The sequence below is a fragment of the Hypomesus transpacificus genome, chromosome 22 (genome assembly GCF_021917145.1).
Source record: "Hypomesus transpacificus isolate Combined female chromosome 22, fHypTra1, whole genome shotgun sequence".
Lineage (NCBI taxonomy): Eukaryota > Metazoa > Chordata > Actinopteri > Osmeriformes > Osmeridae > Hypomesus > Hypomesus transpacificus.
The window spans coordinates 773,368-799,336 of record NC_061081.1 but is presented as its reverse complement, the minus strand read 5'-3'; the positions used below and the strand labels follow the sequence as shown (position 1 = coordinate 799,336).

At 42.6% G+C, this 25,969-nt stretch overlaps 2 protein-coding genes across 4 annotated transcripts in view; one reads left to right on the top strand and one right to left on the bottom strand.

The window, feature by feature from the left end:
* Nucleotides 1–18,565, top strand: part of nr3c2 (nuclear receptor subfamily 3, group C, member 2) — a 59,382-nt gene extending 40,817 nt beyond the window's left edge. Inside the window, exons 4-9 of one of the 2 annotated variants that reach the window (XM_047045914.1) lie at nt 3,167–3,283; nt 4,222–4,566; nt 6,404–6,548; nt 9,706–9,836; nt 14,202–14,359; nt 15,126–18,565. In XM_047045914.1, coding sequence (XP_046901870.1) covers nt 3,167–3,283; nt 4,222–4,566; nt 6,404–6,548; nt 9,706–9,836; nt 14,202–14,359; nt 15,126–15,281 — 1,052 coding nt within the window. In that variant the 3' untranslated portion in view covers nt 15,282–18,565. The remainder of the gene's footprint in view (nt 1–3,166; nt 3,284–4,221; nt 4,567–6,403; nt 6,549–9,705; nt 9,837–14,201; nt 14,360–15,125) is intronic. The other variant, XM_047045915.1, reaches the window with a different exon arrangement.
* Nucleotides 18,566–21,938: 3,373 nt separating this feature from the next.
* The window catches only part of arhgap10 (Rho GTPase activating protein 10), a 42,657-nt gene continuing 38,626 nt past the window's right edge, over nt 21,939–25,969 (bottom strand). For both annotated transcript variants that reach the window (XM_047044440.1, XM_047044441.1), the window contains exons 21-23: nt 25,644–25,730; nt 24,172–24,266; nt 21,939–23,237 (exon numbers count right to left, since the gene is read on the bottom strand). In XM_047044440.1, coding sequence (XP_046900396.1) covers nt 23,149–23,237; nt 24,172–24,266; nt 25,644–25,730 — 271 coding nt within the window. In that variant the 3' untranslated portion in view covers nt 21,939–23,148. The remainder of the gene's footprint in view (nt 23,238–24,171; nt 24,267–25,643; nt 25,731–25,969) is intronic.

The window sequence follows — 25,969 nt, the reverse complement described above, 5'->3', positions numbered from 1 at the left end:
AAATGACATTCATGATGAGCACCTGTGACTCAGCACCTGATGAGGTGAGGAACAGGAAAGTCCAAAACCACCAAAACAGGAAGTGATGAGTACAGTGTTTGCATCAGGTGGCAATGGGAAAAGGGAGATGGAAAAGGACGTTTGGGCACCAATTTAGTTGGTGGCAGATAAGAGCCATTTACTCTGATTTGTCTTGAACTTGACTAACTTTCTAACGTTTTTTGAAAACCACAGCTGCGGCAGGAGAGTGGCTCTTCCTCAAATAGAAAATCAGCTCTTTCATGGACGTCCAAACTGAATATTGGTTAATTTGGGCTAGTCAGAGTAGGCTGGAGAGGGAGAGATGAAAAGAGGGAGAGACAGAGAAAGATAAGAGAGGGAAAGATAAGAGAGAATGAGAGGAAAGATAAAACTCGGAAGCGACTTGACCTCTTTGTTAAATCAGTGCAGCTTTCTCAGTAAATGAACAAATACATAAAATAGCATCAGATGACTGTACCATGTATGACATTTCTGCAGTTCTCACGCGTTACCCTAGTTACACACTATAACCCCAGCTAATAAAAGCCTACTGTTCAAAGTTCAACAATATCACTGTACATCCTGGATGTCATGCTGTATGCTTTTCTGACAGACGACACCCTGGTGAAGCTTGAAAGCAATATTTATGGTTTCTTCTAATGGCTTGCCTACTGTCAGGCATTGAGCATAGCGAACAACATTGAACATGGCCAACAACATTGAGTGTAGCCTACAACATTCAGTTTAGCCTACAACATCAGAATCCCACCGCTCCTCAGCCAGGGGCTTGCATACAAGACGTTCTCTCTCCCTTAGCAGGACCTCCTCACAACTGCACTGCTGTAGGACTGGACAAGTAGACTTTTTCTGCACAGCAGGCGGTTGCCAGGTTTGTGACGTCAATGGCTAAAAGCAGAGATGGGTATACTCCATTAATGAAGTCCCAGGGTTGCCATGTTCTGAAATGGTCAATAGTTCTGAAATGGTCAATAGTTGCTCGAGGTACTTACCCATGGGTACTGGTATAATTGTTCTGATAAATACCCAATTCCAGTAATATTACAAGATATTAATTATATTATTACACAATACATTTCTGGGAGAGGAATGCATCGATCAAATGTAGAGTACATCATTTTCTTTAGATTCTATGATAAGATTTCATTGCTTCCTTAGTGTATGGAGAGCATTATAAAGTAATAATGATATCCCATTAAAATGTGTCCTCTTCAGGAAAGGCTGCATGAAACACAAACACACAAAGTTGCATGAGTTTTTTTAAACAAACAAGCATTCTAAGAGACAAACTTTCCACAGAAGCAATACATGGAAATGTATTGCTTATCAGCAAAAGCACCTCTGGTAAATGTTGAGAAACACAAAAGTGCTCATTCAGAGGGAGCTCACACACACTTGGAAAGACAGATATAGTTAGAAACACACTGACACATGCCTTTGTGGATGCATACTAACACACCGCTTTGCACAGACACACAACACATCCCCCAAAAAATTTGACTTTCTCCGAAATTTGCGCATTTCTGCGGTATTAGACAATTATTAACACGACTCTTGGGAACGAGTCGGGACGCTCGACAGAAGGGTTGCAGTGTTTTCCCAACTGACAATTGGCTGGGTCTGTCCGAGCAAGAGAGGGGCGGGGGCCAGAGGGGGGTGGGTCGACGTTGTGTTTCCTGTGTCGCAGTTTACTGTTTTTCAGAGCAAGAAAAATGGGCTTATGTAACGGTCATGTGACTTTGCCAGAAATAGTGGTGAGGCTGGACTACAGCTGCTGCCTCTCCCCCTGCAGTTCAGTTTCTTGGAGTTTGGCAATACTCAGACACACACACACTGCACAGCTTCTCCTGGTCCCTACAACAACTTAGACTCTTTCAGCACTCTTTCAGCGCACACACACACACAGTAAAAACGTGCAATGAAGCATACACATGCACGCAGTGACGCAGAAAACATGCACAGGGATGCACAATTGTGTATGCACACACAGACTTCCATGCAAACGTGCACACACACACACTTACGCCTAACACAAGAACTGCCACACACTAATCCAGACATGCAATATGCATGCATGCGCACTCTCCCACACACGGAAAGACAAATTCTAGTGCATACACACTCAATAAATGGGCCCTATCCATGCGTGGCTGCACAAATACTTTCAAACGTGTGCATGGAGATGCAAAAGCACTCAATCAGACCTGATGTGTGTGTGTGCCCGTTTACATTGTCTTTTGTGCCTCCCTTCTTGCCTGATCATCCCAGCTCTGGTGTGTGTGTGTGCAAGTGTGAGAGAAGCAGTTTGTTTGACGCCACCATGCCATGCAAGCGCTTTGGTTGTCCCTGGACTTGAATACGCGTTGTGTGCGTGCAGCTATGTGTGTGTGTGTGTGTGTGTGTCTCTGCGTGGGCGGCGCTCTGAGGCTGGCGGACGTGTGGAAAGGGGAAGAAGAGAGGGATGGAGACGGAGGGATAGAAGAGGAGGAGGCGGAGGGAGGAGAAGTGTAGAGGAGGAGAGGAGGCGTACAGTGAGGAGCAAGTGGAGCGGAAGGAAGCCCTCTGAAATGGGAGATCATTGGGTTTGGCTGAAGGCTAGACAGGGAGGCAGGAGGGACTCGCACCACGTTAGCATCACTGTCAACACTAGCCTAACCACGGCCAGTACCTCCGCTTCAACGCATTCTAGGAAAAAAAAACAACAACTCTGGTGCATGAATTAGATATAGTCTTCTTTTTCTTTTTTCTCTCCATAGCTTTCCCTCACGCACATGCCCCAGATCCTTCAGTGAAATCATCAAGGGTGTTTTCTTAAGGAAATACCACAGTGGAATAGTCCCTTTGCTCATGTGTCATGTACGACATTGGCAGCTTCAGAGGAAGAACTGCTCTGCATCTTCTCTTTGAGATACTACATTTAAGATTTAGTTTGAGTGTATATGGTCCTACACTAAAGGGGTTTATGTAGCTCACTGACAAAATTAATAGTCTTTGTGTATCTGGTGTTACTAATGAGGGCGTTCTTTGGCCTCCCTCACAATACTATAATTAACCTTTTTTCCCCCCTGTTATAGTTGCCTTGCATTTGTCTCTATGCTAAGTGCACTTCCTGTCTCTGTTTCCCCAGGGCAACACAACTACTTGTGTGCCGGGAGGAACGACTGCATCATCGATAAAATCCGGAGGAAAAACTGCCCTGCGTGCCGTGTACGGAAGTGTCTCCAGGCTGGGATGAACCTGGGAGGTACGGCACAGTTCATGCTCACATTACCCCCCCCCCCCCCCCCCCCCCCAACTCGACTACTTGCTCCACATCATCATCTTGTGATTCATCATTTGAGTCAGCATTGTTGTGTATCCCGCTCTGCTGATGAAAGGTGATAGAAAAATGAAAAGAAAAAAAAAATACTCGTGCTGTCATAACATTTGTGTGAAATCTGCTCAAAAGACGTCTAGGTTTTGCTGGGTGAGGATTGAATATTGGGGGGCTTTGGAATGTTAAAGTAGAAAGCATAACGTGTAGGCGACTTAGCTAAACGTAAACAGCAATGATGTGGACACGTGCAGAAGTCAAGTGTATGTAATGGTTAATTTAGATTTACTTGTTTTTGGTAAATGTACACATACAAGTTATATATTGGATAATATATAACTCCTCTTGCCCTGCTTGGAGGGTAACAGACAACCCCAACAGACAATATCTTGTACCGTATTTCCCCCCCCTTCCCATTACGCAATTTACTATACAGACCTATTGTTTTGGTATCCCTTCCCAGCTTAACTACTGTACGTTGTCAACAATGAGCAGTCTCTTAAGTCCTGACTCACATCCGAACACACGTTCCCCTTAAAAGTTACAACTTCCCCAGAATGGCTACTTCCTCAGGAGATAAAAGCAACAGTGACATTAGTTTTTCCTCTGAAAAGGTTGACACTGCAGAAGCCTATACCTGGCCTGTTCCCTACCGGTGAAGAGAAAAGTGTTATAGAATTTGTTATAACCAAAGACACATGACTCTGTTGAAAGGGCTGCTGCTGACCCCCCCTCCCCCCCACACACACACACACCACCACCTTTCACTCCACGTGTCTGATTGACAATCAGTTATCCCCCAGTTCTAACTGTATTAGCTACAGCCAGATATTGCGACATACATACAACATACACTGCCTCCCTCACAGCGCGCAAGTCCAAGAAGCTGGGAAAACTGAAGGGCGTGAGCGACGACCCCTCCCACCAGGGGGCCAAGGACGGCCAGACCCCAGGCAGCGGCGGGAGCTTTCTGTCCTCAGACAAAGAGCTGAACACCAGTGTGGCCGGCGCCCTGGTCCCCCACGGCCCCGGGGTGGTCACCCCCTTCCTGCCACCGTCCATCTGCAGCGTCCTGGAGCTGATCGAACCTGAGGAAGTGTACTCTGGCTATGACAACACCCAGCCTGATACCACTGACCACCTCCTGTCCAGCCTCAACCATTTGGCCGGCAAGCAGATGATACGCATGGTCAAGTGGGCCAAAGTACTTCCAGGTTAGTGGGATTGGAAGAGCTTACAGGGATGGTTTAATCGCTGGATGTGAGAGTTTACACACACACTTGCTAACTGTAAAATGGTATCAGTTAGAAGGTGGTGAATCGAAATGTGTTGGCCCAAGCCCTACATACTGTAGCTAGAGGGGTAGCTGATGCTACTGTAGATTAGTTTTTACTGTGTAATCATTATCCCTTCTACAAGTAGTGATTGATTTACCTTAACAGGAAATAACTTATTAAAATTGAAAACTGTTGCACCCAAAATGCCATCGCTGGACAGGCTTTCTCTCATTTTACTGTAGATAGAATGATAGAGTTCTGCAAAAGTACTTTGCAGAAGCCAAATAGTACATACAATGTATGGGCACTGGTTACGTCTGTTTAACACACATAGCATGATCCAATTTAACTTATAATGCTAGTAAATTATTCTGCAAGGTTTTAACAAGATTAGAAATGGGAATCTTATTTAACGCAGGAATCTAATCAAGATTAGGATTCATAAATAGAAACTCATTTATACCAATGCAGACAGCCCTGTCTTGTGTAAACAAAACAAAAAAGTGAAATGCAACTAAACAACTAAACAAAAAAAAACAAATTGAGGTGAACCAGTTCTCCCCAACTGTCTCAGTGACATATTCAAAAGATGCCTCACAGGTAGCCCTTTGAAGCCATTTAATTTGCTGTATTGCAAATATTTGATACCTCCAGGGTGTCTCCTTGCCATATCCGGGTGTATAAATAGAAAGCCCAGACAGACAGTAGGGTCAAAAAAAGAGCCTCTGACTTTCAAAGCAGAGGCGCTGCCACTGGTTTACATTTTGACTAAGCTATGCTAATACCATGTGCTAACCATCACGGCAGGCTGGCACACACTGACTCCCTTTCATTAGACTGCTTGTCCTTTGGTACATGAAAACATAGTATGTGGTAGAAGGTAGCTACTTGGCATAATCACTGACATGCAATGACCACCCAACAAGGTCATTACAAGCTTGTTTTCAATCATCATCCAACTTGATTTCTAGAGGCACATTTCCTATATTATCTACATAAAGTACTTAAGGGGTCGAAGTAAGTTAATATTTTGATTATTTGCCAGCTTAAGGAATATTGATTGTTCGTTTTCACAGCCGCTTATGCACAGCCAAGCTAAGCTAGTTTGAACCAAACCAAGGTCCTTAAGTAGGAAGAGGATTTAAAGAGAGAAAGGTGTACAGTAGCAACAAGCCACATACCAAAACTCAACAATAAATTGATACTGTGACACTCTGTGCTTGGCAGCGGCACATGGATGACGATTGACACGCATCGACTGAAATAGTCCCTAAGCTATTTATCAAGTCACTTGACATGTCCTCAGTTGGCTTACAATATCGTAGCTAGGCCTGCAGCGTGAGGATGAGTAAATAGCACAAGTTTGATTGAGAGTTTGGCAAGTGTCCTGCGAGCGTCTATTTATGGTGCAGCAAAGACAACAGACCAATAAAACTAGATGCCTTGAGGGGATTCGTGTACAACAAGTACAGGTAATTACTCCATGAAGGTTTGTCTTGTCTAAACAGTTTTTAGTAATAGGCAATCTTCCCCATGTGATGCGCACACTAACAAACGCGAGTTTGAACATGCAAGCAATGATACGCACACGCTCCCTGACACACACACCAGACACTTCAAGGTGACTGTCTAAACAGCTGATGCCACACTGAGTGTCTTCCCAAACCCATGATTACCCCTGACAGTCTGTTCTGCTTATCTAAGAAATAGTATTGCCACCCTTCCCATCTCATTGGTTCATTCTCTCCTTGATATGTGTGTGTGTGTCTCCCAGGATTCCGGGGCCTGCCCATTGAGGACCAAATCACCCTGATACAGTACTCCTGGATGTGCCTCTCCTCCTTTTGCCTCAGCTGGAGGTCCTACAAACACACCAACGGCCAGTTGCTCTACTTTGCCCCCGACCTTGTCTTTAACGAGTAAGTCTTCAGCCCTGTTATGCGTACGTACCTGTGTGTGTCTTTGCGTGGGCTGGTGAGGGTATAGGATCCATTACATGGGTACCAAGGAAAGGCAGAATATGGCATAGCAGGCGTTCAGGTATTTTATCAATGAAAGTTATTGAGATGGGGTAGATCGGTTTAGGAGTGCTTATAAAAATAGTTTTGCTGAAGAGTGCAGTATGGAATAGTAGCACATGCAGTACACAGAAAAGCACAGATCCGTGGTGAACACCTTGTAGAGAAGCCAGCCCAGATGCATGGAAACCACTGTCGACGGAGCGTGCCACAAGACCAAAGTATGAACCCCCTTCCTCCAAGCAACAATACTTTTACAACTGTGTCACCGTCTGGTGACTTACGGGCACGTGCTCCAAGAGGAAAAGAAATGTGCACCACGAATACACTTCTCCTTGTTGGCGTCAATCAAAGCCCAGGCGCGAACGGCAAGTCAATGTGGCGCGTGATCGGCTCTAATGTATTTGAACAGGAGAGCGGGCATGGGGGAAGTGTGCGTGTCAGCTCTGAGCTTATTGGAGCTGTGGAGCATGACTGATGTCTTTCACACAGACTGAGATAATGCTATGGAAGAGGCGGGTGTAGGGAGGGAGGGTGGTAGGTATAGCTGTTCCTGGAAGCCACTCTAGGGAATGCTCCGAGTTGGAGCATTGCAATGGATCTCTGTTGCCACGATCTTGACAGAAGACCACTTCTTCAGTTGACACTACCTTGCTTCTTATCATAGACTAGAGTTGATGCATAATTAATCCATAATAAGATATAATTTCACAGTTTAAGATTAATCTGACACAATGTCCATCTAATACCAGTACTAGGGGTGTGAAGATACACTCAGAGACGAGACACGATATTGGGTTCACGTGAACAAGACGATATTTTAACACTATTTTTAAGATGGTGAAATACTACTACTACAGTTCTAATTTCTGAGTATGAATTATCACATGCAGTAAAAGACAGAACAATACGCAAGCCCTGTAAAAGGTTTTGCCACAAACTCAACTCAACTCTTTTACTGATTTGTGAATGATGTCACATTTGCCTTTCTTAGTGTTCTAGCTTTCCCAACGTTAATAAAAGTAAGATACTTATCTGTACTTATACTGCATTCCATTTGACACTCATCCGGTCGGAAGTGTCAAATGGAACGCCTCCTAAGGTTGGAAATCCGACTTGTGAAGTCGGAGGAACCAAACTACCCCGTGTTCAAAATCCAAGATGGTAGCACTGCAAATCAACAGTAGTAGAATATGTAGTTTGACGTCATCACGTAATCTTAGCCTTATAGCGACTTCTGGTGAGACTTTTTTGGGCACTGCGTCACACCCCTAGCAAGTACAATATTTGTTTTTACCTCAATCCCTCTCTGACCTCTTGTCCCAGAGTGTGTGTGTATGTGTGTGTCTGTGGCTGTATGTGTGTTTTTGTGTACCAGTGAGTTGTCAAAATGATGGATAGCTGTGGTATTCCAGTTGACAATACCGATGAGACATTGGCCTTCTGGATTTAGTGTCAGTCAGTGGTCTGTCACGGAAGCCAGCATGTAACCGGTGTCCCTTCTGTACTAGAGGCCACAATATTAGGCCAAGGTCCCCACATACAGCAGAATAGTAATACTGTACATCAAGAAATATAAAATGGCTCCATTGACAATTGGGATAGGACTTTTGCATTGCCCATGGTATATATTTCCAACTGTGACTGTTTGCTAGGTCTTCTAGTTAAAACAGATGCTTGTGCTTTCTCTTGTACAATTCAAATGTACATTTCTTGTACTACTTGTACTACTTACACAACAGGAAACCTATTCTTGACTCTTTGCTCCCCATGTTGCCCTCATTTCATGTCAATGTGAGAAATTAAATGCTCAGTGACAAAGCGAAGCCTGCGTTGCTCAGTTTGTATAAGGAAGAGTATAGCTGCTAAAAGTCCAAACTATTCCCAAAAGCCGAGTCTTGACTTCCTCACTTTTTGTCTTTCTCCCTCTTTCTCCTTCCTTTCTTCTTAAGTCCTTGCTATTGCTTCCTAAATCTCTCACCATAGCAATGGTGCGGGTTACACAGAGAAGCCACTGCTGGCAGGTTTTCTTAGTTTCTTCACGAATAGCCTCTCATTTTGGGCAATGACTCAGAAAAATTGATCTGGGCAGAAAGTAAGTGTGCAAAGTTCTGAAACTCCATCTCGAACTGGCATACTTCTGCAAAACAGTATAAAATGCTACTCAGCTAGAATATACGTTTCTGAAATGTCAATAACTCAAGTTCTAACACTCTATCACCCACACAACTGGCCCATTTGAGACCGGATGGACACCATAGGAAGATTTGGATCAATTAGTAGAACCTAACCACCTTCTACTTTCACTGGGAACATATGCATTGAACCAGATGGAACCATCTCCAAAGTGTTAATCACAGAGGCGAGAGGGGAATAGGTTCAGAGCCATTTGTAGTGATCCCTGGTCCCTTTCAAGTGCAGCCACGTCACAGCAGTTGATTATTTGATCCTAGATGACATGATGGTGATTTAAAGCAGCCGAAGGGACTTCCAAAGCCCCTAAATCTCTGGCCCTCGCGACATCTGCGTAGCACATTGTTTATTGGCTCTCCGCTTCGCCTACTCAGGTTGTTGTTCTTCCTCTCTACGCGTGACGTCAAGCGTACGAGGATGTCTTATTCTGTTGTGTGTATGTCTTTTACGACTATCCCCAAAATCAGTCTTGTACAGGGTTCTATTGCTGGGTGCTTTTATTTTGTAATAAAGAGGGGTTTTTGCAATCCACACATATACATCCACACTCGTATGTGTGTGTATGGCACAGAACAATTTCATTTTATGTCATACAAGTTGTAGGCATAGAAGTAAGGTTAAACCACTTTGGGGTAAATTGCTGTTCATCGAAAGTGGGTGAATGTAGTAGAGGCTAGAAGGACATATGATAGCAGAATACAAGCAGGGCTATTACGACTATACACAGAGGCATTATAGAGACTCTCAGAGGGCCTCTAAACATGACTTGGGTTCTGACCCTGCTGTCCCCCCCCCCCCCCCCCCCCCCCCCCCCCCCCCCCCCCCCCCTCTCTCTCTCTCTCTACCTCCCCTCCATTTCCCCCAGGGACCGTATGCAGCAGTCGGCCATGTACGACCTGTGCCTGGGCATGAGGCAAGTGAGCCAGGAGTTTGTGCGTCTGCAGCTCACCTATGATGAGTTTCTCTCCATGAAAGTACTGCTGCTGCTCAGCACAGGTGAGTGCTGCTGGCAAGTGTGTGTTTGCAATTGCACTTTAAAAGGGGGGAGGGGAGGCGGGGGGTGAGAAATTGTACCTGGGAGTGTGTTAGGAGTGTGTGTGGGGATGTGAAAGCAGGTAGGCATGCGTCTATGCGACACCAGCTGAAGTGATGGGAATGTGTGTGTGGAAGGTTTCTCGTCTGCTGCAGGAGAAACAACCTAGTTTGAGGGGAATGTGTGTACCGACTGCTCTGGTTATGTGTGATGCTCTCCTCATTGCCGCAGTCAGCTGTTCTACAGCAATATAGAGTGTGTGAGCCATATGGGCTTTTTGGCACTCACCTGGGTCTGTTCACTGTTCTACACAGTAAACAAGTACATCACTTGTCACCCGAGTTCATTTACACAGAGGAACAGGTGAAATAACATATAATCACAGCTGTATAACAACAATTTTGAGATTCTAGTATCAGAGTAGCATCAGAGCTACTGTTGAACTAAATTAAAATCATAGTTGCTCTGATGCTACAGCAACAATTAGGCTACAACAGTGTAGTTAAAACTGTAGGATTAGCGTTAGAGCAATCAAGTGGTATTGAGTGACACTTTACTTTTGATATAGCAAAAAGGAAGATCACAACTTTATCATGACACTTATGCGGTAGCCATAAGTGAGACAAGAAGAGAGAGTTTCAGAAGGAGAGAGCACTAACAAGAACAAAGAATGCCAAAGCAAAGTGGTGGGGGTCAGGAGTACATTCTCATCGCGAAAAGAGATTAGGGAGAGACAAATGACAGTATGTTGTTCAAGTGGCAACCAAAGAAAACTAACTGTGTGGCTTCCTGTATTGGGGTGAAGGGGGTAGACAGAGAATGAGAGAGAAAGGGAAAGGAAGGGGGAGAAAGAGAGAGAGGAGGGCACTGCCCCTGCATGATAGGTCAGCTATTTGAGGAGTCTACAGATGGCCAGGGCTTCAGCCCTCTTTGACCCCCCACTCAGAACTCTGGGAATATTTATTGAATATCTTATGTTCTCACCTCAATTAGCCATGCCAAATTGTATTAAAATATGAAATTGCTGTGTTTGGTGGACAGCTTGATCTGTATGGGGTGGACATCAGTAAAAAGGAGTAATTAGTTGACATGAACAATATCGGTAATCTCTATCTCAAAGACGGGACGAGAGGTCTCATTTTCTATGTGTGAAGGAGCGGTGTTTTAACAGCGGAAAGTTGTCGTTGATTTTGTCCTGGTTTGGCCTCACTGTCAGTGTGTTCATCTGAAAGCAAGGGAGCTGTGTTGAGTTTGCAGTAGGGCTGGGAGAGTCGGGGATATAAAAATAGTGTTTGGGAAGGCACGAAGAAGGGAGAAGGAAGGAAGAAAAGGTAGAGAAATAAGCAGTGTGAAAGGGTGAGAATGCTGAAGGAGAAAGATTACAAACTGAAGAGAAAAAGAGAGATGGAGAAACTACGTGTGAAATGCTAGAGGTAGAGAGAAAGAGAGAGAGAGGAAGAGCAGGGCCGTCTGTTGTTGCTCTCCTCTCCTGCCTGATCCTCTGGAGGGTTTCCAGAGAGCCCTGCTGTACTTAATAAAGGCCAGTCAAGCGCCGGGCAATGCTCCAAGACCTGCTGTTTTTCTCCCCTTCCTTCAAACATGGGCCACATTTTCAAGGGAAAATAGCAAGCAGGCATATACAGCAAATATTCTATAGGATGCCATGGTTGCATTTGTCAAAGAAATTGTACTAATCAAGTTGATTGTGTCCCAAGTTTACCTCTCTAGGAGAAGTAGAGGGGACGTGCTGACAGGCCTTAACAATATCTTCCCGTTTATACATTTATTGTACATTGTAGAAATGCAGTTTATTGGATAATATTGTACTATGGTAAAGCATTCAATTGGAATAGATTTTAAGTTCTCTATTTTGTGTGTATGTACCTTAAGTCTGCTTGAGTTTTTGACAATACAGTACAGAAAAACGCTACTGGATTTGGTTCTCGTCTCCTACCATGACTAAGTATAATAGTATGCCTTGCTTGCAGAATAATTAAAAGAAATATGACTGCATTATCCATTTTATTTTGACATTATTTGTGTTTGTGGTGTCGATCACACAGATCTGTCAGAACATGCTAATCAACAGAGCCAACAGATCTTTGAAGCCATATAGAGTATAACTTGGGTAACTGTGTGCGTGTGGCTGATATTAGTCTTTGACCTTGGCTAAGGTTTCACCAGCCCTGTGGCATGTCATGTGACTCTGTTTGGGATGGGAGCGGGGCTGTGACCTGGTAAAGACAGATGTACCTCTTCATCCTCCACAGCAGTGGCAACAGAACTGAATAGAACCCTATTCACCATTTGCAAACAGTTTTTAGTATTTAGACCTTGGCACAAGATGGCCGCCATGTATAACCCAGATGGAGTTATCACAGTATTAAGTGTTATAGAATGTGGTTAACTATACGATTCTTGTGCTTTCTGTATCGTCACAGTTGTGTATATAATTTATCCTTGACCATTTTACTCTGTTTTTACTTGAAGAGTATTATTTAATAGATCTTGACCTTCTTCCAAGATTTCCTTCCTCGACCGGACACTCCATCTTCCTCATTCTAATCTATCACTCACTGAACCAAGGAAGGGACCCCACCAGTTAGGCATGCTCTGTCATGCTCTGTCATAGGGCTTCAGGAGGAAAGGGCATGCCTCCATTTTTCCTTTTACTGGCCCTCAGCTTGTCACAACACCTCACATCTATATAGATCGAGACCCCCACACACACTTATATATATATATCTAATACGACACATGAATTACATCCACACTTATGAGCTGTGTGCAAAGAAATAGACTTCTAAAATGGGTTAGCTAACATACACAAAACACCAACCCCTCCCCCCTCCAACAGAATAAGAATTACGGTTCAGTTGACAAGCCTTGGTACCTGCAGCTAAAATCCATTCTTTTGACACGACACCAATTACCATGGTATAATTGCTCCACTTTTTGGCTGGCTGCAGCCCTAAATGCCAGGCTCTAAAAAAGGGCTATGTGGGTCAGTAGAACGATAACAAAAGGTCCCAACCCTGGCCCCGGTGTTAGCGCTTTCTCGTCAAGTCGGCTGCAAAACAAGCACAGAGACAGGCACAGAGATAGGCCTGCCCCTAGCCTTCCCAGCATCCTCTCTGTTTGTTTATGCTTCTCCTGCCTATTGCTCTGGTAGGCAGCTAAAGAAGGAGAATGTGTAGGTGCACAAACATTGACCCAAAGTCTATCTATTTTCAAAAGGATGCAATTCCAACTGACAGGACCTTGCCCCTTGCCTGTGGTTATATGTACTGCTGAACAACAGGTTGACAAGGCAACATCCAGGTACATCCAATTCAAGCAGGCCAGTCAAGTTTCAAATGTATACTTTAACTCTTAGCCTACATATTTAATATTTAATAAATGATGAATCTAGATTCTTGAATGTCATGTTGAACCAGGTGAGAATTTTAAGGTGGAGTATGAAAAAGGGAACATTTGACATGCCGAGACATGCTGCAGCTAGAATACAACCTCCAGAGGCTCTTTCAAGCCTTAGGGGGTACACCATCCATTCAAGATTTAAGGGGTATGGCATCCAGCTCCACCAATTGGCTTCAGTCACCGTCATTCGGATTTTATGTTCGCATTTCCTGTTCAGCAGTAGCTGTCAGAGGGTTTGTTAACTTTGATCCCAAAGATATCACTCTTGTAGAAGCACTGAGCCAGTCAAAATTGCTTTGTGCATTCAAAAACAAAGTTGACCCTAAAGAGACCTGGGTGCTTATTATCTGTAGAACTTTTGATCTCTACAACACAAGACGCTCTTAGAACAGTTCCCCATATTTGCTACTATGCATTAGATATTTCCAAACTTAAAAGCTCTTTCTCTAGGCTGACACACTCCTTAAGAGGGGAGGTGTTTCTTAATCAGTTAGCCAGTACCTTAATGTCTATAAAGACCATTTAGCAAGCACACATATCTCTGATTTTGGCCTCTAAACAAAGATGAAAATCCTGAAACTGACATTGATAAAGATTATATTTAATGGTCTGGGCAGTGGCCAATGTGCGACTTTGACGCCTGACAGACGATGACATTACTATGAGTACTATCCAGTACTGTTAGACCCACATGGGTCTTTCATTGCCCACGCTTATAATAATGTTAGTTTGCCAACAGTCAACACTTAGATATATATATTTTTTTTTCTTCTTGGTCTAAATATGCACATACTGGCACAAACGAGTGCGTGAGACTGTGAATATGTCACGATAACGAGCATGAGCAGCCAATGATGAGAAGGATGGAGCTTAAGTTTCTTTCCCTGCGTTTTCTCCTTTCCTTTAAGTTCCCAAAGAGGGTCTGAAGAACCAGTCGGTGTTTGAGGAAATGAGGGTGAACTACATTAAGGAGCTGCGGCGGTCAGTGGGCAAGGCCACCAACAACTCGGGCCAGACCTGGCAGCGTTTCTTCCAGCTCACCAAGCTACTGGATGCCATGCATGATGTCAGTGCAACACACACACACATACAAGCACACTAGAGTCCCCTTAGTAGTCAGTCAGTGGCAACTCATGTCATTCATATCACTGAAGATGTATTAGGCAATAGCACAACACAGTGGGCCAGACTAATGTGTTTACTTAAGAGGTCAATGATGCGATGGCCTTTGGGGGAAGATTATTGCGTTCCAATGATCTGCCAGAGGGGATTGGTTAATTTTGGAACAGGCAGAGACCAGCCTTTATCGGAGAATGGAACACAGTGGGATCAATGTTCAAACCAACAGTGCAGTGGGTCAATACAGCCGCCAAACACAGAAGCTCCAACTCACAGTCTCTTCTCTATGGAGAAACCATGTGTCGTGTGAGGGTCACTGAGTAAGAGTTGATTACCTCAAAGTCCTTAAAAGGTACTATGTTGGAGGCAGAATCTAGGGAGAACTAGTGGCGCCCCCTAGTGGTAAACCTGAGAGACAACCTACAACCTCTCTCCACCCCCACAGTGGTGTTACTCAAAGTGATCTCCACAATGTCATTTTACCATTAACTTGTTCATAATCATGTAACTAGGACCGAAAAGTCAGATAGAGTAGCCATCTTATGCATGAATACGGTGGCTACAGGCAGATAGTTTACATTACCATCACCTGCATCATATTGTCAGGTCAATGTATACTTTATATAAACCGAACGCAAACTCTCTTGCATGCCATTAAGTACTGTTGCATCTTTTCGAATAATAAATATGATCCCTCTCTCCCTCTTGTACAGCTGGTGGGGAACCTGTTGGACTTCTGTTTCTACACTTTCCGCGAGTCACAGGCCCTGAAGGTGGAGTTCCCCGAGATGCTGGTGGAGATCATCAGCGACCAGATACCAAAGGTCGAGTCGGGCCTCACGCACACCCTGTACTTCCACAAGAAGTGACTTGAGTTTACGGGTGCAGTGAAGAGAGAGACTGAAGTGAAACGCACGGCCGAGTGAAGGCAATGGGAAAGGTGAGGACGGAAATGAAGAAGGACAGCCCCACGAGGAAGGACCCTAGCCTTACCAGTGGCCTACTGTACCGTCTGGCCGCCAGTCCATTGGACGGCCCCAGGCCCTCACTCCACCCTGCACCCCTCATCCTCCAATAGGGAGTGACACAAAGCAAAGCGCAGGAAAGAGAGGGAGTATGTAAACCCCCCCACACACAGACAAACACACAAACACACACAGACAGAAACGCTACCGTCACCGATTGCTGGCCAGAGATGTGAAGAAAGCATGTCAGAGCCAAGGACAATACGTTAAGGAGACAATGTGACAAAACATCCCCTTGAACCCAGACAACAACCCCAAACCCCCCCCCCCAAAAGACGATGACAATTTTATATGGATACGAAGCCATACATTTCTTCGGTTGCGCTACACAAACACGCCCGCTGATACCACACAGAGGCTCAATCACACTTTCAGCAAACACACTTCTAATGCGCACAAACACTGACACACAAGCTCCTCTTGCCCCTTTTTAAAAAAATAATGATAAACTTGGCTTTTGCTTTTTTTTTTATAGAGCAAACAGCACTACCCTGACAATATGAAAAAAGACAACAATGCTTACTGTAGATGTTGCTTTGCAGCCATTTTATTGAAGCATTGCAAAAAAAACACTAACATGCAAACTATTCTCTTGACAAAAATTAAATCTAGATTATTTGTGAAGGGAAAGGACTATTTGAACATACTCAAAGGGCTATACAAGCTTATTAATAAGCTGATAGTTGCATTAAAAACTAACTTAATTACACTTTTAATTATGTGCACTACAAAATATTAGCAACACTGCAACATCGATTAACTCGGTTTTCTAAGAATTGTGTATAACAATCAAAACCTACTCTTTATATGCAAAACTTCAGAGCTGACAAGGATTCTGTGAAGTGACGTAAAGGAAGTTTGAGTACTGAGAACGTGAATCTGTCATGTCTTTAAATAGAGTTGCAATTTAAGGCTTTCTGCTGTAGAATTATAATCTACCATTGCTGAAAGATTATTTCCATCCCAAAATAGTGTGGGAGTACGGAACACCACACGTTTACGATTTCACTGCTCAGCCACAGTGTTTTCCTGTTGTAATGCGTTTGACTGCTGACTACCAAGTCATAATTGCCATGAAGTGTGTGTGAACGACATAACACCCATTCTTTTGTCTATTTATACAAAAAGTAAACTGAAAACCAGCCCTTTGTGGAGAAGTCAACCAACTCTTACCTACTGTTCCCAGCGATAATAATAAAGCATTTTTGTATTATTGTGTTGCAAAAAGGTTTAATTTTGAAAAAACCTGACATTTTACATCAAGGTGCTTGTTTTTTGTCCTTGTTTTTATGCATACAATGCTAATTATTTCTGGTAGCTACACATGTACAATTACAGTAGCATTAGACATCATACTGACACCAATAGCAATCCTACAAACACAAACTGGATGAGGTTAGTCAGGGCAGAGGAGTTTTAAAAATGTCATTACTCTACAGTGCAGTGCTTTCAGCAAATGTATTAACTTAACTGGCAAACTTGTGTATAAATGGCACTTGCTTACGGTCACATTTTACCCAACTGTTGTACAGAGAAATGTTTGGAATACATGTTGATAAATACTGATAAAGGACTAATGCATTCGGCTTGGCCACCTGTTCTGCTTTTGTGTGTTTCCCATCTTGTCACTGGGTACTGAACGTAGGGTAACTACTAGACGTATGGTATTGCCCATGCCTAGTCATCTGGACCATTCTGTACTTGTCTCACACTTGGCTAAGTGCTTAGTGTGTTGTGGAACACTATGATGATGCTGCTGAAAATCGTAAGTGATAGAACCATTCAGGAGTGAAAAAAGAGAGAGGCGGGGTTTAATTTGTTATTGTGAGTGATTTTGAGTAAGAGTGGGTGTGTCTTCGGTTGTCTTTGATTTTTTTCTTTCCCTAGCAAGCACGAGCGATCTGCTGTTTGTGTGTGGGCATTGTTCATTTATGCTATGGGATTAAGCATATCCTATTGCCTGACACGGATTTGCACAGAAGAGTTATAATGTGAAAATGGGGCATTAGAGTGCCGAGCGTTGTCTGGTCTGGCGAGTAATTGTGACTTACAGAATGGGAGACTTCAGCACAATTCCATAGGTAGTGGGTAGATCCATCATAAACGCTAAAGAGGTCTCTTTGCTGATGGGTTTTTCTGGGTGGGCCCCCCTAGTGCTTCAGATGACATCTTTCAGAATTTTTATGTTTTTGTGTCTCTTTATGAAGTTTCCTTGGTGATTGAACCTAGATATGTTTGAAGGAGATTGGGTAAAGAAAAGATTATGATATGAGAAATGGATATGGACTCCTTAAAGCTTAAACACTGACTTTGCAAACCCGTGTCCTTATATACATTACTGTGTTAACTTTTTTGAAGGACTGAGAATAAGCTGTTTTGTCTCCTTTTACTCACCCCCCTTCTTAAAAAAATTGATTTGATGTCAAAAAGGTTCACAGGACGAACGGGAAAGTATTTTTGAAATAATTATATTTTGCTGAAAAAAACAATATTTAAGTACTTTGTCTAAAAATAAAACCTGAGATCTTTTTTTGTAAATGAAAATGTTTATGCATGCTTTCTGATGAGATGTTTACATTGTATTTAAGAAGGGAAATTGTGCCTTTTTATCTCACCTGATTTACAATTTTACAGGATCTATTGTAAATAATACAGCAAGTCTATGTTGGGCAGTATAAGATTTCTACTTTCACCGTCTTGATGGAATATCAGCAGTCCGTGGCTCCCTGTAGTTATATGGTTTTTGTGTTGGACATGGTAAGAATGAGGATGGAACAGCCAAAACGCAAGGGGAGTGAGTAACTGTATGAATGTACAAAACATTGTGAGAAAGACATTGCTACCTGAATGTTAGAGAAAGAAATTATTTGTTTTGTCTTTATTTCTTCCTTTACAATATTGCTAAATGTTAAATGATTTTGCATCTTTAATCTTCTTTTTGCATTCAGAATTTGCAAAAAGCTTTTTTTTTTTTTTTACAAAGTAGATATAGTATATACATTTATGGATCCATGAGCTGTTGCTGTTAACATGATTTCCTAACCCATAACGCTACTGTTTGATTAGCAGCACAACCACAAAAAAATAATAATCACAAACTATTAAAGCTGATATATGTCTACATAAAATCATTCTCGCTTCTTCAGTTCACAACAAAGATTCCATAACAGAACATTTTGAGAAGGAAGTGAATGGGTGAATGGGAATTATCAGAACGGCATTGGCACACCAACCAACATTTATTCTATCAATCAATCAAACTTAGATTTATATAGCAACATTCAAGCTTATCAAATGCAATATAAAGTGCTTTGCAAGCGATCGACTAACATTTGTTCTTGCCGTAACTAATAGTAACATGACTTGCAGACCTGCCCTCTTCCCATTCAAGTTGTTAACAGTGCGGTCGATACCCTTACAGTTTTACTGTACCTCACAAGGTTACTGTACAGTGGAGCCACAGCACTATTTTGTGGTGATGAAGATGAATCCACTGTAGAGCAATTAAGCCAGATGCCCATACCAGACCAGAACATTTCCTGTCCATACTGTAGATGATTTTATACATCCAAAATTGTTTTTTTATCCAGTGCTTTGAATGATATTTGAAAGCAGCGATCCACCATACATAAATATCCTTCATAATAAAATAAATGAAATAAAATCAACTAGTTCCTCCAAACTGTATATATTGAAGCAGATATTGCAATACCTGTGTTTGCAAAACTATTGGAAGATTGAAATAAAACAGTAACAAATATTAAGCTGGTTTCTTTTTGATTTGTGCATGCCCATGACATTACCAAGAATGGGGATTTTATGTCAATAATCTCAATTTCTCTCTCAACCCCCAAAATGAGTTAAAATACAGAAGAGACAGATGGAAAGATTTTGGCTTATGGGCAATCTTATCTGGTTGGATCTAGAGCAAGCAGTGTTGGAGATGGAGTTGGAGTGGGCCAGACAACTGGAATGAAGCTGTGCCAGGAGAAGGCTTGATGAGAGAAGGCAAGGGCATACTGATATTCTGTGTTCAGATAATGCTACAATAAGACAGACTTGTTCATGCCTTCGTATTTTTTTATAATGGAAAGATGTTAATCACTATGAAGATATCATTTAACTAATGACCTATAAAGGTACAGTGTAGCGGTAGGCCAACATAACAAAATCACAGAGAGGTTAAATTGAGCTAAAATTTGAGTAAAAAAAAACATGGATAGCGAAAGGATGGGGAGCACAGTGCCTCCTATATCTCTTTAGAGAAAAATTTACATGAACCTTGTTTAAGCCTGATATGAAAATACGCCCTGGATCTGCCAGACTGCAACCCAGACAGCATTAGGTTTTCTCTCCTCCCCATCCCTCTGAAATATCCACAGCCCACTCCAAATCTACCCCAGATTTCCAATAGCGTTCACTGTGTATTTGTGCCAGTTAAACAGAATCTATTGGATCAGGACGATTTTACGGCTGTGCTCGAGCACATGGCAGCTTCTATGGCCCACTTTGCTTTTTTTCTTTCTTCTTCTTTTCTTTCTGCTGTGCTTCTCTCTGCATAAGATTTGTCAGTCTCCATGTTTTTCTCTTTTTTCTTTTTAATTACCAAACGTTTTGCTCAAAATGTAGACAAGCCGTGTTATTTTCATTTCATTTGAACATCCGGACTCACTCCGGACAGTTTTTGCCAAGATTGTTATCAAAGCATAATACCCAGACAAGTTTTTTCTTCTTCTAGTGAGCACAGACTGTGTAATGTTATGTCATGGGCTGACGGACTGATTCCCAGACTACATTGCTAATGCCGACCAGGGCTGTGATGTAAGCAGTCTAGAGGACTAGGGGCTATTAACTAGGGCCGAGGGACAAGGCGTAGTGGGATGATGAGGACAGCTGGAACGACGCCAGGGGCGCTGGGAGAATAGGAAATGAAAACATCCAACCGGATTTGAGAAGAGAGAGGATCCAGGAGAGTACGCCAACATTCAGACAGACAAGAAGGACAAAACAGGCCAACCTGCATCCGCTCTGTTTCCCTTCATGCAATGAGAGAGATCCCATCTGTTGTGCGTAAGCAAGCGGTTAACAGACACCGTTAGAAAAGAGTCACTCTAGGCACTCGACAGGGATGGACGCAATCCCCAATGTATTTTTAGATTAATTAGAACCTCTGTACACTGGGAATTCTAGAATGCAGGACTTCTTCCCCCACATAAAGTCTACATACTTGCGGCAAAACACCACAGCTAAATGACTATGGGATTGCCAGTGATTTCCCAAACAAATTACCCAGAGATCCTCGGGGAGGAGAGAAGTGGAGCAGACAGATGATGAGTGAGAGTGACACAGAGGGAGAGTGACAGAGCAAGAGGGATGGAGAGAGGGGAAATCGAGAGAGAGAGAGAAGGCAAAGAGAGATAGCGAGAGTAGCTGATATATAGGAGAAAGATCACAGCATAGATCTACTTCATAGAGAAGATGGCAGATAGAGAGATATATAAAGACAAACAATAAAGATAGAGGTAACACTGATAGAGGTAACAAAACAAGTAGCTAAGGAGAAAGCAGGAGAATGAAAAATAAATAGAAAAAAAGAGACAAAGAGACACATGCACAGTAGTAAAGCCTTTATGATTCAGCAGTATTTTGGCACGGAGTATAAAAGGCCTGGGAAGGCTGATAGTGGAGAATATTGTACCTCTCTCATTAGCTCTTTCTCGTCGCATTATTTAACTACTGCCACCATCACGAGAGAGCGCAGCGGAGCACTGTACCATGGCTTCCATATCCTGACAAAACTGACAGCATTACTAACGTATAGTAAGTGGACGACACATGGCGTTTGCAAACAGTAGATGCATTTGTTACTGAATGTCTAGGGCAAAGTGTAATGTAAGCCACAGGGATATAGGCTGAAATTTCTATGTTGATTATTATGCTTGTGTGCCCTGGGGTTAAACAGTTTGTGATATGTACCTGTATGTGTGCATATGAAGCGTGGGGTGACATGCTGTTTAGTCAAAAGGAATTACATTAAAAAAAATACACAGAACTACACTGAAAGTGTTGAATAAGGTCTGTCAATTAAAACAAAAAAACATGATAATGAGTTGCAGCACTTCAGATAGGACCAGGCTGCTCAAGCTGGTTCCCGGAGTGCTGCTGTACAGTCCTGTAGGTAACCCCATGTCCAAAACGTCACTTTCCCTGACAGTACATCATCATCGCTAGAGCACAGTGCCCGTGATGCAGTCGGTGATTAAGATGTCGGTGAGACAGACACACACACAGATTCATCTTGTGCCCAGGGGAAAAATATAATTACCATACAAAACAATAATGGAGATTTCATCATCACGGGTTCGGCTACAATTTGTACGATTTAATTGAAAAGTAACGTGGTTTTCACTGCCCTGTCATTTTAGATTCAACTTCATGATTAAATATATCTTTCTATTTTTATATTCAGTTTGTGCAGGAAGGTAAGAATCCATAATGGGGCATGAATAAAAACATCTTTATTTATTTAACATTGATCAAGAGGATATTCAATGTTACAAAAAGGAAAGTATGCCAGGGTCTTTTTCAAATGTCATAAATCAATGTCTTAAATTACTGCAATTGCCATCCAAAACAAAACAACAAACCACAGAACAAAAGCTCTTAGAAAAATGAAACCATCTCTTGGTGAACAGAAGTCAAATAAATGCGTATGTGTAGGTATGTGTGTATTTTCAATCTGAAAATCCCAAATGGGGGAGGAAAAAAACCATTGACCACTAATAAGAACTTTTATAATAGACTCAACATTTATGTCCCAGTGAAAAATAATAACTATATACACAGCGCAGACATAAGACTTTGAAATACTGCATTTTTGGTTGTGATGGTAATATGATTATTTCTCATCGCAAAATTGGTTTGTTCACTTTTAATAATCCACGATTGTTTTCTGTTCAGAAATCCTTGAACGTCGTCAAACACGGGTCTTGATAACACCCGTTTCTGATTTCAGGTTTAAACATTCACATACACATTCCAATCTGCCAAATACCTGGAGTACAGCCATTGAAATGCACAATATATGTGCTTTGTGTTTACAGCATGGTTGAGTAACAACTGTTTGTAGGAGTGTTTGTTAGGAGAGTTGGATTAAAATAATGTTTCAACATTCTTTTTGATTTTAATGGGATACTGTTAAAAACCTTTTCTTAAAAACAACTAAAGACAAAATAAAAGATTGTTTCCGTAATTCTAAATAACATGCAATCAATGTGCCAATAATGAACAAAATCACTGTTTGTGAGGAGTAGACAAACATTCTTAAAATTACAGTACATGCAGCCCCCTTGAGAACAGAATACAATGACACAGCTTATCATTTTGAAACTTACCCGTAGAGTATACACATTGCAATTCAGTCTTGGTGTTTAAGGCACCTAAATATATATATATTTGTATGTCCATACAAATATACTTTTTTTAATTAATCCAAGTATAACTCTTACGCCAGGTTTTCTGCAGCAATACTGAAAAACTAAAGTCTCTGGCAGTTGCATATGGAGTCAAAGGCTGGAGAGAATATTGGTTTGATAACGGGAGTGTGTCAACACCAAGTTCATGGATACCATGAATATGTGGTCCGTTGTTTTTATGCGTTCTTTTTTTGGGGGGGTGGGCAAAGCGGTGTGGTCTTCCCCCCCGGTTGACGCTACAGCCATTCCACATAGTTTTCGGGGATCAGGCCCTTCTTGCCCTCCAGCTCCCCCTCTAGCCACCCAGGCTCCCTGGAAAGCGTGACTGCAGAGAGGGGTACACAGGTTGGGAGATGGGGGAGGACAGAGGGGAGAGGCATCAGAACGCAAGAACAAAGAGTAAAGGCCTGCTCTTCAGTTGACTGGGCGGAACTGGGCATGCAACTTGAAAAGGAAAAACAAATGTTTTTTTGTGGATACACAAGTGTGGTTAAGGCAAGCTTGGTTGATTGGCTTCCTTTGAGCTTTCAAGGTGGATTGCAGAGAGGGAATGTTAGCTGTCGGCTATCAGGAGTAGAATTGTGTTATCCTAGCACTACTAATAACTGCTAAATAATTTACAAAAAGTACATTTTGAGATATGGTGGCAGCTCTTGATGGTCTTCTATGGGAAATGAGCCCTTGTTCTAACCCTGGTTGTTTAGTGTGGTTCTCCTCATCTGAACTGCCAACCTTCACTGCCAACTGTCAGTTTGGGTTTTGATGATGTGCATGCAATGTCCTCAATAGATAATCTGGACCTTAGGCAGTTCCAATATTAGTCTGACAAGAGGTAAAATGAAGTCACAGAATAATAATTTATGAATCACATTTATATGTAAAAAAAGTGACTAAACTGGTGATGGGTAAATGTGCTGTCTTAACAAAGACATGATTAAATGTCCTCTTGTGGAGACTCCATACCTGGTGATTCTTGTTTGTCTCGCAATGACAGCGAGGAAGGCCGCAAGAAAACTAAAGACTCCAACTCAAAGCCTCATTTCCCTTGTGACTGATTACAGCTCAGGCAAGTCTCTTTTCAGACACACTAGAGTGCAAATCTGTATCCCTACAATTCACCCCCCCCCCAGCTCCCCCGATTACAGATCAGATTGGCCATCCATTTTTTCTCTCTCTCCTCATCTCCTCTTGGAATCCAATATGCCGGAGCCCTGCTTCTCTTCTGAGTGAGCGACTGGTGTCGGCGTGATAACACTTACCGGAGTTGAATATTGCGCCGACCTGGAAGGAGAGCTCCGAGTCATGCTCGGCCTCGCACGGGTACACCGCCTTGGCTTTCCTGCTGTTGGTGACACTGAAAAATTAAGGCAATCAGTGAGCTGGTGGAGCTCCGGAGAGAGGATTACTGCAGAGTTCAATATGGGGGCCCCTTGTCCTGCACCAGACTCCAGCTAGCTCGCTGCCCAAAACAGAGCAGCCAAGTGGCGGGGCACAGGGGAGGGTAAATCATCCTAAAATAAATAAATAACAGACTGCAAGTTACAGAGGCGGTTGTTGAGAGGATTCTATCTAGTGTCAATCTACCCCCCCCCCCCACCTCCTCTTCCTTGAGAGATGCAGGGACTGTTCCACCAGGCCTGTGTCAAGGCCATCGTCAGACAACGATGGGATAATAAAAAATGTGAATGCTGGTTTTGTGCACAAAATGGATGCAGAATTGAAAACCTGTTTGATCTCCCGGCATTCAAAATAAAGTGAGAGGCTTTCGATACAAAGTTTTTGGAAACCCTTTGAAGATATGTACTGAGAGTGAGTTTGGAGGTGAATAGGGTTCTCCCCCATTTTTTCATAAAATACAATGTGTATGGGCCTGAAAAAGTGATAGAAAGCCATTTTTGAGGAACAGAACTAAACAAATCAACTCTGTGTTTCTTGAGACAAGTTGTTTTTCCTCCTGCTTGCATAGCTATCTCAACCGACAGTATTACCATGTCTCAGACTTCAATACAGGAGGGCCTGATTAATATTTCATACGCGTTTCGGCAGAGCAACAACAATGTAAGAGGTAGTCGGGGAAGAAAGTATGAAATACTTCACATGAAAATGTTTCACGGTCAGATTTGCCAATGCAAAAATCAATGACTATGCTGCTGGAAAAGATTTTGAATGGATTTATTTATAAAAAAAATTACATTTAATTTCTTAACAGGTCTGCATTTGAAGAAAGAATAACTTTTTTAATGTATTTATGTGAAAATAACATTAAGGCATTGCTTGTCAAATAGCTAGGCTGTCTGCAATATCCTCTGTCATTTGAAAGCATGGAAAATTAATTCATCATCTAGTCTGGGGGGTAGCTGAGTAATAGATCACTGTAATGAGTCTGCAGTTCCACAGAGTCTACTCAAATACCTATCTGTGTGTGTCAGTATGTATGTGCGCCAGTTTTATTTAGTGGAAGTTTGAGAACAGCAGAAAATGGGAGAAGCCACATCTAAAGTTAATTATTGAGTGAGTTGGAGAAGATAGAGAAATAAAAAGAGAAAGCGACAGAGACTAGACACAGTCTATGTATTTTCTGGAGGTTTGAAAAAAAAACACAGCTACTGGTTTAGGCAGCCGAATCCTGGTGTGTGTGTGTGTGTGTGTGAGTGATAGAGAGTGAGTGGGTGTGTGCACCTATTGTCAGAGGTAGCTACAGTAGCCAGTCTAAGGGGAGCAGGTGGCTCACCTGTCCTCTGGTTTGTCCCTGTCAGTTGCCGTGGGGGAGGCGTCGCCGTCGCAGGGGAGACCCGAGTTCATCCAGGAGGCAGCCGCCCTGCGGACACGGAAGACAAGACAGCACACGATAAGACGTCTGTGGGACTGCTGTCCAGTGACAACAAAGGAATGACCCCAAAGACGGAGTAATGCAGGGATACAACTGTTAGTATTTGGCACAGTAAGACCGTGCATGATAACAGAGGACAGTTTCGCTGTCGCTTCGCTCTAGCTAGCACACATCAATATTCATGTTTCTAAAACTGCTAGCACTTAAAAGATGGCCAATATCAAGGT